Here is a 12,648-nt window from a genome sequence, read left to right as displayed (position 1 = left end):
GTGGAACATGACCTTGTATGCGAAGCCTCCAAAGATAACTTGCCTACTGTGATAAGCTTGGCAACGATAACTTGTGCCTGGTCTCGGTGCTAGTGATGCTATTTTTCTTATAATATCAAACAGGATCCATGTCCTCCTTCTCGAGGTTTACCCTGGAAAAAAAGGGGATGGCATGGCTGATGGTGTTGGCGTGTTGATCCCAGCCATATCCGCAATCTACTCTGGTGTGTTTACTAAAAAAAAAGCAATCTACTCTGGTATCGATCTCCATCCCCATCTGGTGTGGATATGATATGGAGTTGAAATGGGAGATCCAATTAATCCAGAGCTTGAGGGTATTATTAAGCTCTTTGATATGCAGTGTGGGTGAAAGGATATGGAAGGCAACGTCTCGGCAACGACCAAAACGTCGCCGTTGAAATTTGTGAGCGTCTTGCCTTGAATTTTTTGTACTCTTTCGTTTGGTTGGTGTCATGTACCTGGAGTTTCCTTTTATTTGTTTTTTCTTTTTCTTTAGGGGAAGCCCCTCGGTTCAAAACATTCTGATTGCGACCAGCCAGCAGCAGGGGTTCACGATTTCGGAATAGGAGATATATTTGGCGGGAGCAGGGGGTGACATTTCGGTGGTTTGACACAAAAGTTTTGGATTTTGAACAAAAGATCGTTGAATTTAAACAAATTTGTTGCTTAGTTAAGACCACTTCAAAAATTTTAGCTAAAGGCACAAGCTGTCGGAGTACCCAGTAGACCTGAAATTTCGGTTTGAAATTATGAACCTTAGCTAAATGGGTTTAAGACTTATTCTAGTTGGCAGCCACAAGATTGCCACGTAAAACTTTTGATGTGATACAATTTGTTAGCCTAGCGGTTAATTGATATAAATATGACACCTCACTGGGACTTGGATTCACGTGTTACATGCAAATATTTTTGTCAAATCATCCCATACATCTGACAAAGCGATGTGTGGGTGTGATAAACGTAGTAGTCAATCAAATAAACCCTTAATTCTGCTTAGGGCGCTTTTTGGAACAAAGAGTTCTTGGGGGAATTTCGAAGGAATTCAATTCTATAGAAATTTTTTCTATGCAGTATTTTGAATCAAAGGAATAGCTATCCAAATATCTTATGAAATTTCTTTTAATGGACTCAAAACATGGGAAATTAGGGGGACTTTTAATATGAGGTCCAACCTCAGGAAAAATATTTCATGCCTTCTTCTGGTTCAGCGTTTGCGCTGTATAGACGGTCATTCCTGCAGTTTTCTTATGTATTTTTGTTTAGACACTTGAATATTTTTTCGAGACACTTCTCTTATATATTTTTGAATTAGTAGGATTTGGTGGTAGCGCATTTCAATGCTACATATATATTCAAACTATCATTCCTACTGTTTTCTTATGTACTTTTGAATTAATAGAATTTAAGGTGATAGCACACTTCAATATATACTTTTCGTATTCTTGTGTTTTAAAAATCATGTGTTCTAAAAAAACCCTCAACGTGCCATAGGCAGCTGAATGAAACCACCTGAATGAGAGCTCTTCGTTTCTTATTGTCGAGGGTTCTCTCACTACCAGGGAGCAGGGGCGGATTCAGGAACAAAATGTTGAGGTGACTCAATATACCAAGTACACCGGCATAAACACATCATCTCAGTATTAAACACATCATCTCAACATACCAATATGTGTTTTTTTTTTAACCTCCAGCTATTCAGAGACCTTTAACATCTCATATCTTATCAACCATGGTGAAAAAATTGAAGGGGGCTCACGAGTATCCATGGGTCCAGTGGGTTTAGGGGGGCTAGTCCTCCTGCACTCATGTTGAATCCGCCCCTGCTCACTGCAACCAGCCTCCACTCGAAAAACCTTGTGGGGTCCACGTTGTTTCCTACATGCATTCTGTGTCTAAAACAAATGGTTTTTTTCAAAGACGGAGGAAGTAATTTTGACAGTTGAACTATTTAAGTTGTCAAGTTCATGGATAATTTACTTCAGGGTAGAAGTACTTTTTTCTTTTTACAGAGACGCTTGGTAGTGAAAAGATGGAACAAATTGTCTACTAGCACAGTAGCATGGACCAACGTGTGTCGCTCACAGGTGACCACTGTGCGCGAACCGGGACAAATCGCTGCGCCGCCGCGTCGCCGTCGCCGGCGCACCGGGCGGCGGCGGTGGGCGGCGCACCGCGGCCACCGCCGACACGTCGACGGCCCTGTGGCTGACGCATCCCGCCAGCAGCCCGACCGGCCGGTCTGCCTGCCGCCGGTGCTGCTGCTGCCTCACGGCCACCGCCGCCGCCGGCCTCCCCTTGCCGCCGCCGCCGCCGCCGCCGCCGCGCCCCGACGCGGCGACGGACACGTCGGCGGCGCTCGCCGTGACCACGCTCCACTGGACGCTCGCCTCGCTGGGCTCGTAGCCCCGGCAGTCGTCGATCATCAGGCTCTTGATCTCGAACAGGTCGGAGCTCGACTCGCTCCCGACGTCGTCGTCGTCGTCGTCGCCGCCGGACGCCGGTATGGTGACCTTCACCGGAGCGAGGAGAGTGAAGTTGCTCCGGAAACTCGAGCTCGAATACTCCGACGTCGCCGCCGTGGCCTCCTCCCTCCCAATGGCCGCCACTCTCGCCGCGCCAATACTATTCAAATTTGGCGGGAGACCAGCGGCGACCACGCCGCCATGGCTGACGCCATCTCCGGCCTTGTCCAGCCTCAGGTCTCTGTACCACTCGATCCTACTCGCCGTCGCCGGTGGCAGCTCGTCCCCCGGATCGCCGGCCGGCTCCGTCGCCGCCACCGCGGCGCCGCCGACGTGCACCGACCGCTTCCCGGAGCACGAGCGCAGGATGCCGCCGACATGGGCGCAGCACTTGTCGCGGCGGCGCTGCTCCCGGAGCAGCACGGCCTGGCTGTTGGCGGTGGAGCCCGATGACCCGGCGCTCGCCACCGACGCGCGCGTCGTCCACGGCGCCGGCCGGCTCACCGCCACGGCCGGCCTCGCCGCCGCCGCCGCCATCACCGGCGACGCGAGGTCCACCTTGTTGTAGCCGTCGGCGCCGTCCATTGCGCCCTTGAAGTACCTCTCAGCGGCGAAGACGTCGAGCTCGCCGTCGGCGTACGTGCGCCGCCGGCTCGCCGCGCCATGCGGCGGTGGCGCCGGCAATGGCCGCCGCGGCGGCATCTTTCCGGCGTCGCCTTCCTCCCGGACGAGGTCGAGGTAGGTGGCGAAGCCGCCGCCGCCGCCGGCGACGTTCCGGCGCCGGCCGAACAGCTGGTGCTCATAGGTGACCGTGACGTCACCATTTCTTGAGCTCTCCATTGGTGCACTGATATTCTCAAGTATCTGCCACATAGCCAACTTTGATCTTATATAGACACCACAGCAAGACAGGTACATAAAATTCACCCTTTTTTTTTTGTACAAAAATGATTTGATTACCCAACAAATTTAAAAAAAACGTTCATTTAATTGCTGATATGTATCTTTGAAGCAACTGTCACTGCAGCAACAGGGAGCAGACAATGAGGTTTTGAAACTGATCCAGAGAGAGTATGGCTGGAGCACTTAGGGCCATGTGTTTCTGCATCATTTCCTGCAAATTTTGTGGCTTGCTGCAACTCTCTCTTGGTGCCTTAACATCCACAAGGCCCATATTTTTCTGCCGAATTTCTGATGCATTTGTTGTTAAAACACTTCACTCTCAAATAGTTCTGTATTGATTGCAAGGCCCCATTGGTTGGCCATGAGCTGATTATAAACCAAACGGCTTATTAGTGAAAAAAAATTTATACGTAAAAATTTTAAATATACCCTTAGTGACTTAAATCTTAAAGGTCAATACTGAAAAAGAAACTATATTAAAAAATATCCTAAAATCAACTACAAAATTAAGTTTTAAAATTTAAATTTTGACAGCGGTTGATTCCATATAGGGCAAACAACGAGGCTGCAAGGCTGACAGTGACATGCTAACATTGGTACTTTCTTGTCCATTAGATTTGAGCAACATTGAGATGATAAGGTTTTTGTGTTCATCATTATTGGGGGTTATACTGTTTTCTTCTGAGGAACACTCATGTTCGATCCCCGCACGAACAGAAATGATTAGATTTATCGGATTCTCGCGCAAAATGACATGTAGAGAGACAGGGGGACACAATGTTACTATCTGGATGTTTTGTTTGTTTGTTTCAGGGTGAATTTGACCCTTTTGTTGTTTCTTGAAACAACTAGGTACTAGAGTTTAGACTGAATTTCAGTGTGAAATGCAGAGAGATGGAGTGTGTTAATTTCTGTGGAGGAAAATGATTTCCCTGCTGTCCAGGCTCCCAGCATTTCATAGTTCAGTGTCAGCGAGAAAATGAAAGAAGAGGGTTCATAATATGCAGGTCGTACTGATGTCAACTGCGAAAATATAATAGCATCATATGCAGACAAGTTTGCAGATTCTTCTAATCGTATGCTCTACAGCTGATAAACCGTAAAAAAATAAACGAAGCAACCAAAGATTTATGGGTAAAGCTTTCATATATGTGGTTTTTAGTGATTTAAAAATCAGTGCAGGAAAATAAACTACGATGAGAAAACCTTAAAATCAACCCCAAGTTTAAGTTTCATAATTCAAATTTTAATTACGACTGATAAACTAGCTAATGAGCAAGCGATGAGTGATGTGAGTAAATCCTCCATGTTATCGCTTAAAAAAAGAGACTAAGTTTACTTCCTGACATGATATGGGACACCAAAACTTGTCTGCAACAGATTGGAACGTTTGGCTGATCCCTTCCAATGTTTGAACGGACGATTTTAAAAAAATTTAAGCACAAAAATAACGAATAGTTGAGCACTCACGAGAGCGTTTAACTAAACTGGACACCTGATCTTCTCCACGGGAAGTGCGGCATTTGCTTCTTGTCTTGTTGAAACAAGACACCCTTTGACTTGTAATTTGGAGGTGTGTTTGATATTAAGTTAGCACTAGTGACATCGTGAATCCAAATATTAGGGGATGGTTTATATGATTATCGTTTTTTCCCCGTCAAAAACAATTTTTAATGTTAAGGTTGCAAGATTCTCATTGGAATTTCATAGAAAATCCGACAGTATGAATGATGAGTAATCATTATTGCAAACAACCATCATTATTGTTGACATGTCAATGAAATTAATTAATTTTCCCTAAAAAAATAATAATGAATTTTTCACCCCCACTGTAAAGGCAATTGCTAAAATTTCACAAAGAAAACATCAAGCTGAATTTTTCCAGTTTTGTATGACAAATGAACTGAGAACGTGAAATTCTTGTCTTCAAATTTTTATAAGAACCACAGATGGTCAGATGGAGGTAAGATAATAGAACACATCTACTGTTAGCAGATAACTCTTGTAGAAGATCTTAACAAATATCGCTTGGATCATGGATAATTTTCAGGCACAAGGACACGTATAATAAACCTCTGGACCACATATTGTCCAATTGTATTTTTCCTTTTTATAAAGTTAAATTATGGACAAGAAAAAGTTAAATTATGGACCCTATATCCTATGGCATTGACGCATTGTTTTCAGGTATTCTTCTCAAATCTCAAGTATTAAATGATTATGGAGTTCAATCATCCAAGCAGGCTTTGAATGTTTGATCGAGTCGTTCGACGGATTGCCCATGCTTTATTCTTTCATGTCTTTGAAAATAAAATAAAATGGTAATGTTCTTGCCATTTATCTTCACATTTTTCATAATCCTGTATCTTGAATCCAGGACAAGTCAAACGACAATGACATATATTAAGATGCTTAGATGCAATCATGCGATTAAGCTATGTTATAGCCTAACCCATGAACAATGCCACCACAGATCAACTTGCTTACATCCACTGAACGACAAGTTGATTGCCCATTGATTGATTGTTAAACTCTTCATTTCATACCACAAATCAAAACACTAAAACGGGCCATTAATCCAAAATCCAGTTGTTTTTCCAACTGGGGGCTGGATATTCCTCTGCCCTGAGGCAAATCCCCCAGTTAATGGTGACATGTGCACATTAACCAATTTCCTGATCTTTCGATGAAAAGTGGGCAAATTGCTCTGTTTATGCATATTTCTCCATGTTCTTACATAATTGTATGGAGAACTCTTGATAGCTTTAAGCCAGGGAAAAACCTGCCAAATGGTGCAAAAAAATTTTGTCCATAATACAACAATTGATTACGGTAGCATTGCAATGTAGCCCAGTTTTTGCAACAACTGATAAATAGAAGAATATTGTACACGATGGAGGACTGAATTTTTTTTTTCTAAACAGCAGAAATTAAGGCTTCTGTCCTCCTCCTTGTTCTTGATCTTGCTCATCATCACCCTTGCCAACAAGCTGACATCCAATCAAGCAATAAACTATAAGTTAGCTCTCATAAACAACATCACAACATCGATGATAATCAGAAGGCATATTCCCATAGTCAACCCTGTCAATTGTTTGCAGACATATGGTTTCAAAATTCAAACAAACCAATCGAATGAGAAGCGAGGCCATAGAACTCTAGTGCTCAAAGGAGGCAGAAATAAGATCTCCTGCTAAATAACTAGTCATCGTAATTCAACACTATCCAGACTCATAAAGAGCATGGTGGCATAGGACAAGGTTCACACTGTTATCCCAACATCATGTGATGAACTTCGGGAAAGGATATATAGTTGCAATTTCCATATTGTTCAGAACTTCATATGCATCAGAAATAACAAATGTTTTTTTGTAACAAGTGCAAACTATCTGTGCAAGCTCCTCAGAATTTTTGAAGCATTGCTGGATGCAGAGGAAAAATTTTCTATGGGACTACAAGATATTGTCCAATCATGAAATTTTTCATGTTCATAAAGCAATCGTAACTCGCAATACAGCCACCAACAATTTTAGGTTCACACAAATTTATAGATACCTAGTATGAACATAATACTGTGAAAGCTGGCCTACATCTAGTTCAAATGTTATCATACCAAAAAAATAAACCGAATGCTTAAATTCTACTTCGGGACAAATCGAGCAAGAAACAGAACATCTCTATTTAACTGCAAGGTACTAAGAATTCGACTACAGAAGCATTAAACATATATTAAAAAAATAGAAGTTCGGTGGTGATACCAGAGATCCAATTAACTCGTATGCTTCCATCACTTTTGGGTCCTCCTCGTCTTCATAACCAACCTGCAGTATTCGCGGACCATTGACTGACCAAAAAGCCCTTCGTCCTTCATCCTGGTAAAAGAGAATTACACCAACAGTTCTAGATTATGGTGCGAATTTTACATCCAAATAGCAATTTCGAATCAAATCTTATGTTACATTACTGTGGGTTGATAACAACACATAACTTAGATGAAACGTACTTTGCTAAGTGCCTAAGTATTTTGTGAGGTAAGCAGGCAGTGTCCCATCCAAAATTTCATTTGCTGGGTTGCACTAGATATGCTTGCTGAACAATACGTGACAAGCAGCTTTAGAAAAGCACTGTGTTAGGTGGTGGGAGGTTGGCAAATATCATCTTTTCTCTCTGCATGGAATACTATAAAGTACATTAGTTGTTTTGAAAAAACATATAGCGAAAATGAAGGAGTTTATATAGTTTTCCAAAAATAAAGACAGACGGTGGGGGAAAGGCCACCCCCACAGTATTTCACTAAGAAGAGCTCAACCGGAGCCCGGCCAAGAGAGGCCACAAAAGCTGATCCCCCTCATACATGGGGATGCCGCCCCCTGCGGTTCGGGCCTTAACCCATGCTTTGAGGCCCAGCCCCTTACACGAGGGCCCGCCCACCACAGGTCAGTTCACACATGCCAACCAGGGGAACCAGCGAGTGACCTTTTTTACCCAGCCCGAAATTCGCTCTCACGGGGATCCAGACCAGACCTGGGGTGCTACTAAGGCCACTGTAACCACTAGGCTATAGGCCCCTTCGCTTATATAGTTTTTCAGAAACTTAGGGGAATCTGAATAGTTGAAACAAGCATGCAAAATACATAAAGTACGTGAATTCAGAGATCATATAGATCGCCTGGAATGTCAGATTCACCTGAAGGACAATCATATAAATAGCCTCAAGTGCCTGTTGCCGAATTTCAGAGTTCTCAACAGCCTCTCGTTCATGGGAGAGTGCATTTGCAAGCTCAGGAGGCATTTTTGATCTATCTTCTTCACTGTAGATCTGCATTGTCAATCACCACCAACAGATGTGTAAGAGGTAGGCGAGCATTTGTCACCGGACACAAAATAAGAGTTAAACAATGTCTTTTTTTAATTATTATTGTTAGGGAGGAAGAGAAGTATCCCTGCCATCATTCAAAGCTGTGGATTCACTGTTGTCATTGGGTTATTCCTATGTTTAGGCTATTCTATGTGCACAGGGAATTAATAAGGGAGCAATGCAAAACGCAAGTGCATTTCTACTTGAATATATTTGGGAAGTGTTCTGCAGTATGTTGTGAGGAGAAATTAACTTTTTACACCATTTTGGAAAAAAGCAAAGGCAACGTAAAATAAAAACATTTTAACATGGTATTTCAACACCAGGTAAACATACAGTCAGTGCAAGTAATCATGCCCATAGGCAAAACGGTCATCAGAGCCAATGCAATAGAAATTACCACAACAGAACAGAAATGGCAATTACCAAAAACATGCTCAAAGTAGATTTCATATAAACAGTACAATTCTACACAAGTTAAAATAATACCTTCTTTCCAGCTACGGGCAAAAGTAGAGCTGGCCAAATATATTCTGCTAGAGAGAGCAAATTTTGTATTTGGGTATCAGCTTCAAAGCAACAGTTACGGATGGTGCTAACAACCTGCAAAGGTTCATAAAAGGAATCAGGAAGCAGGACATCCATGGATCTATGGAAGCACAAAGTCCAACAAGATTAACACTAAATGAAATACCAATGTAGCTATGCCAGGCAAATGGACTGTCAGGATACAGTAAAGTAGACAGCTTATGAGCATAGCTAAACATTAGGCATTCAAGTTAACATTAACATATTTGAAAAGAACTTGGAATCATTAACCTTTATTACTTCTATGATGCATGGAAAGTAAGATCATGAAGAATTATCAAATAATGCAATGTTCCAATTTACTGATTGCATTTCCATCGCTACATATTCGCTAAGATTCCTTTTGCCCTTTGGGCACTCTCGGACATTATGTAGCAGCTACTCACAAAGTTACTAAACAACAGTCGATAACTTGGTGTGTGATGATAAAAGTTGAGAACAAGAATATGTCCACAGACCAAAGTATGTCAAAAACAAATAAATATGGACCAAAAAGGTAGAGTATAAATCATGTCACATTAACTCCAGCATCAAGATTCATAATGCACTGTACATACCCCTTTCTTTCTAAGTTGGTTTGTTGAATCAGATTGCCGTATAATCTGTTTTAAAAGGCCTCTCTTAGGTTCCATCAGTATTCTCCTTCCAGCTTCAACCTTTGAGATGTTCACTAATATAGAAGCAACATGTTCAAAGATATCTTCCTCTGCATGTAAAAGGCAAAAAACAGTCTGATGAATTGGTGGGTGACTTTCTCAGTTGAGCTAAACAATCACAAAAGGGATCGCAAATCTGAAAAATGGATATATTGATTCAGTTCCCAATGAAAAAGAAAATGATATATTTTCATCAAGAAAATGATATCTAATAACAAGTGGCTACTGTGGAAGATCAGATAACAGTAGATTCTGTCACTGGTATTAGTTTTAGGTTAAGCTGGTCTGTGGCAGCTGCTGCAGCTTTTGGTTTCCACATATATAGAAAAATCGTAGAATTTGATGGATGAATAGCAATAATACAAAGAAAGACAGATAATAAAAACAGAGATCAGGAACACAGCTGATGACATTAGGGGGGTGGGGGGGGGGGGTAATTCACCTTCAGACTCACTGGATGACCTGCAGAATGACCGCACAAGCTTTGCAACATACAGTCCTTGCATCTTTTCATCTCCAACCTTTTGAAAACAGCAGAACTAAATTCAGTAATCCATACATGCTTCAGTTAAAAAGAAAAAAATAATACAACCGGTATTTATTGACCCAAGATGTTTTGCTCTGTGTTATTGTTACCAGGACTAACTGGACTAACCACCAGAAATCACACAATTCAACAAAGTGATCATTTACCCAATTACCTAAACTAACATTGAACTAGGGCAACATGCCAACATCATTGTTTGACAACACTCACACCTTCAAGGTGTAATCAGGGTTCAGAATATCGGTGTTCACCCTATGAAATCTGAGAACCAGCCCATAACCGCCAATTACCAGATCTTAGTAGTAGCAAAAAAATTCTAAAGTTAAATATTCAATATTTGAATTCTCCTTCCAGTCAGTAACCACCCCCAGCCAGTCCCTGGCTCCAGGCCAGTCATTGGCCGGTTACCACCAGTTTTATTAATCCCGGTGTGGATACCAGTGACACATGATTAAAAGGAGTTATGTCGCGCACATAGAGATAGCAAAGTTATTAGCAATACTTAATCCAAATAACGACAGCAGAAACTTCATTTGTTGTCAAAAGTCAATCATCAGTCACCATCATTGGCTTAACTGAGCAGATGGCAAATCTGCAATGCTTCTCGACAGATTACTAAAAGCAAGGGCCATAGTTTGGTAAACCTAACACAGAGACTTGAACAACACGAAGAATTGATTTTATGAAGAAAGATGAATCATCAACGCAACTCGCGCCAGCAGATGCATGTATTCACTTTAGTTTTCCTAATAACTAATGCCATTCTTCTTTAGTTCTTTTTGACTTTGGGAGTTTATGCTTCTAAGTTCTAATTAATACAATAAATTACTCCATAGAATTGCACAGTTCGTACACCCTGCCCCTCTTTCGCTAACAAAAAGATTTGAACAGAAATAATAGCATCTCTGTACTAACTCTCACTCAGGAAAGTGGTTCTAGCGCCACGAAATAGATACTCCCTCTGTTTGGTGTTGAAAATATTGCTATATTTTTTTCTATAAATTTGGTCAAACTTAAAAAGCTTCACAATGGCTCAAAGCGTCTTATAATATGAATTCCCACAAATGAGAGATGAGAATTGACATGTCTACTTAAAACTACTACAATAGCTGATGATAACAGCAAATTTTGCACTTGATTTGGGAGAAAGAGCAGTGGGCGACCTGGAGGAGGGCCGCGACGCCGGAGTCGACCTGGGTGAGGTTGGCGAGCAGCATGACGAGGCTGCGCGCGAGGCCCGGCTGCTCCCCGCCGCGCTTGGCCACGACGTCCATGGCGGCCACGACGGCGCCGAGCGACACGAGGCGGGCCGAGAGCGCGCCGTCCTGGCTGAGGTTGACGAGCGAGTCCGCCGCCGCTCCCCCCGTGCCCAGCTCGCCCCCCGCGGACGCCAGCAGCCGGAGCAGCGCCGGCAGCGCGCGGTCGGCGCGCGCCGAGAGGGCGCGCAGGCCGTCCGCGTCGCCCGTCAGCCCCCGCACGATGCCCGCCGCCGCGCCGCGCACCTGATAGAAAAACAGACGGCGAACGAGAACGAGAACACGGGTCAGAGAGAAGCAGAACAGCTACTAAGCCATGGGGAATCAAGGGAGGATCAGAGCGTACGTTTGGCTGGGGAGAGGAGAGGAAGCCGAGGAGTTCGTCGAGCTCGTCGGCCATGGCGGCGGCGGCGGCGGCGGCGAGGGGGGAGGAGGTTTTGTGGGGTTCGGCTTCTCTCCAAGTCCGAAAGCACGCGACGTGACGGATTTACGCAAACCCGAGGTGAAAGCGTATTGCACGGAAATACGTAAGCCAGCGGTGAAGACGTACTCCCTCCGTAAAAAAAGACGATTTCTAGCTAGGGGAGTTTGTCCCATATAAAACAGACTTCTACCGAAAATTTGACAATTTGGCCCTTTTTGAAAACTATTTGCAAATTTGGTCCCTGGCAAAAACTATCACCAGATCTAGACCCCGACCTCAGCGCCAGGGTCGATGGCGCTAAGGTTGAACATCTCAGCGCCGACCGCATTGGCGCTGAGTACTTGACGGCCCTAAGGCGAGGATGGACGGAACGGCGCAATGTCAGCGCCGACCGACTTGGCGTTGTGTTTCGGGACCTCAGCGCCATCGGGTCTGGCGCTGAGGTCCTATAACCCCCGAGCCGCGCCCAGCAGCCCGGGCCTTCTTTCTTCCTCCTCAGTGGCTCTCGGCTGAGGCGCGGCGGCGCCGAACCATCTCTCTCCTCCCCTCCAAAAAATCGAAAAAATCCCCACTAAATCGTCGCATTTTGGAGGGGAAATTGTTGGAGGACATAGTGGCAAGGTATTCTCCTCCGAATCCTCTCGTCATTTCGCATTTTTTTTTTTGCTTGGATTTGCTCATTGATGGATAAACCCTAGAATTGTGATTTGGGGTTATTTTCCCTAATTAGTTGGTTCTCTACTCTGTGGTTGTAGTTGTTGTTGGTGATGCAATGGTTAGATGCTCATAGAACCCTAATTTTTAGTGGAGATTTTTGGCACTTAGGAAGAACCCTAATTTTTCCCCCAAATTACTGAAGAACACTTTTTTTTTAATTTTCATCACAATGCGAGAGTTCAAATTTAGGATGGATCGTTACAAATGGAAGTTTGT

At 43.5% G+C, this 12,648-nt stretch overlaps 2 protein-coding genes across 2 annotated transcripts; both read right to left on the bottom strand.

Annotated features, from left to right (window-relative positions):
- Positions 1 to 1,966: 1,966 nt before the first annotated feature.
- Positions 1,967 to 3,401, bottom strand: LOC127786254 (protein PHYTOCHROME KINASE SUBSTRATE 1-like). Its single transcript, XM_052313590.1, has one exon. The coding sequence runs from the start codon at positions 3,399 to 3,401 to the stop codon at positions 2,100 to 2,102; it is 1,302 nt and encodes a 433-aa protein (XP_052169550.1). The 3' UTR covers positions 1,967 to 2,099.
- Positions 3,402 to 6,127: 2,726 nt separating this feature from the next.
- Positions 6,128 to 11,771, bottom strand: LOC127785608 (uncharacterized). The gene is made up of 8 exons (XM_052313004.1): positions 11,638 to 11,771; positions 11,199 to 11,537; positions 9,931 to 10,009; positions 9,390 to 9,538; positions 8,734 to 8,847; positions 8,074 to 8,205; positions 7,145 to 7,258; positions 6,128 to 6,376 (listed from the first exon to the last, which is right to left on the bottom strand). The coding sequence occupies exons 1-8, from the start codon at positions 11,689 to 11,691 to the stop codon at positions 6,317 to 6,319; spliced, it is 1,041 nt and encodes a 346-aa protein (XP_052168964.1). The 5' UTR covers positions 11,692 to 11,771; the 3' UTR covers positions 6,128 to 6,316.
- Between the last annotated feature and the right edge of the window lie 877 nt (positions 11,772 to 12,648).

This window comes from Oryza glaberrima, chromosome 10 (genome assembly GCF_000147395.1).
Source record: "Oryza glaberrima chromosome 10, OglaRS2, whole genome shotgun sequence".
Classification (NCBI taxonomy): Eukaryota; Viridiplantae; Streptophyta; class Magnoliopsida; order Poales; family Poaceae; genus Oryza; species Oryza glaberrima.
This window is presented reverse-complemented; position numbering and strand designations above follow the sequence as displayed.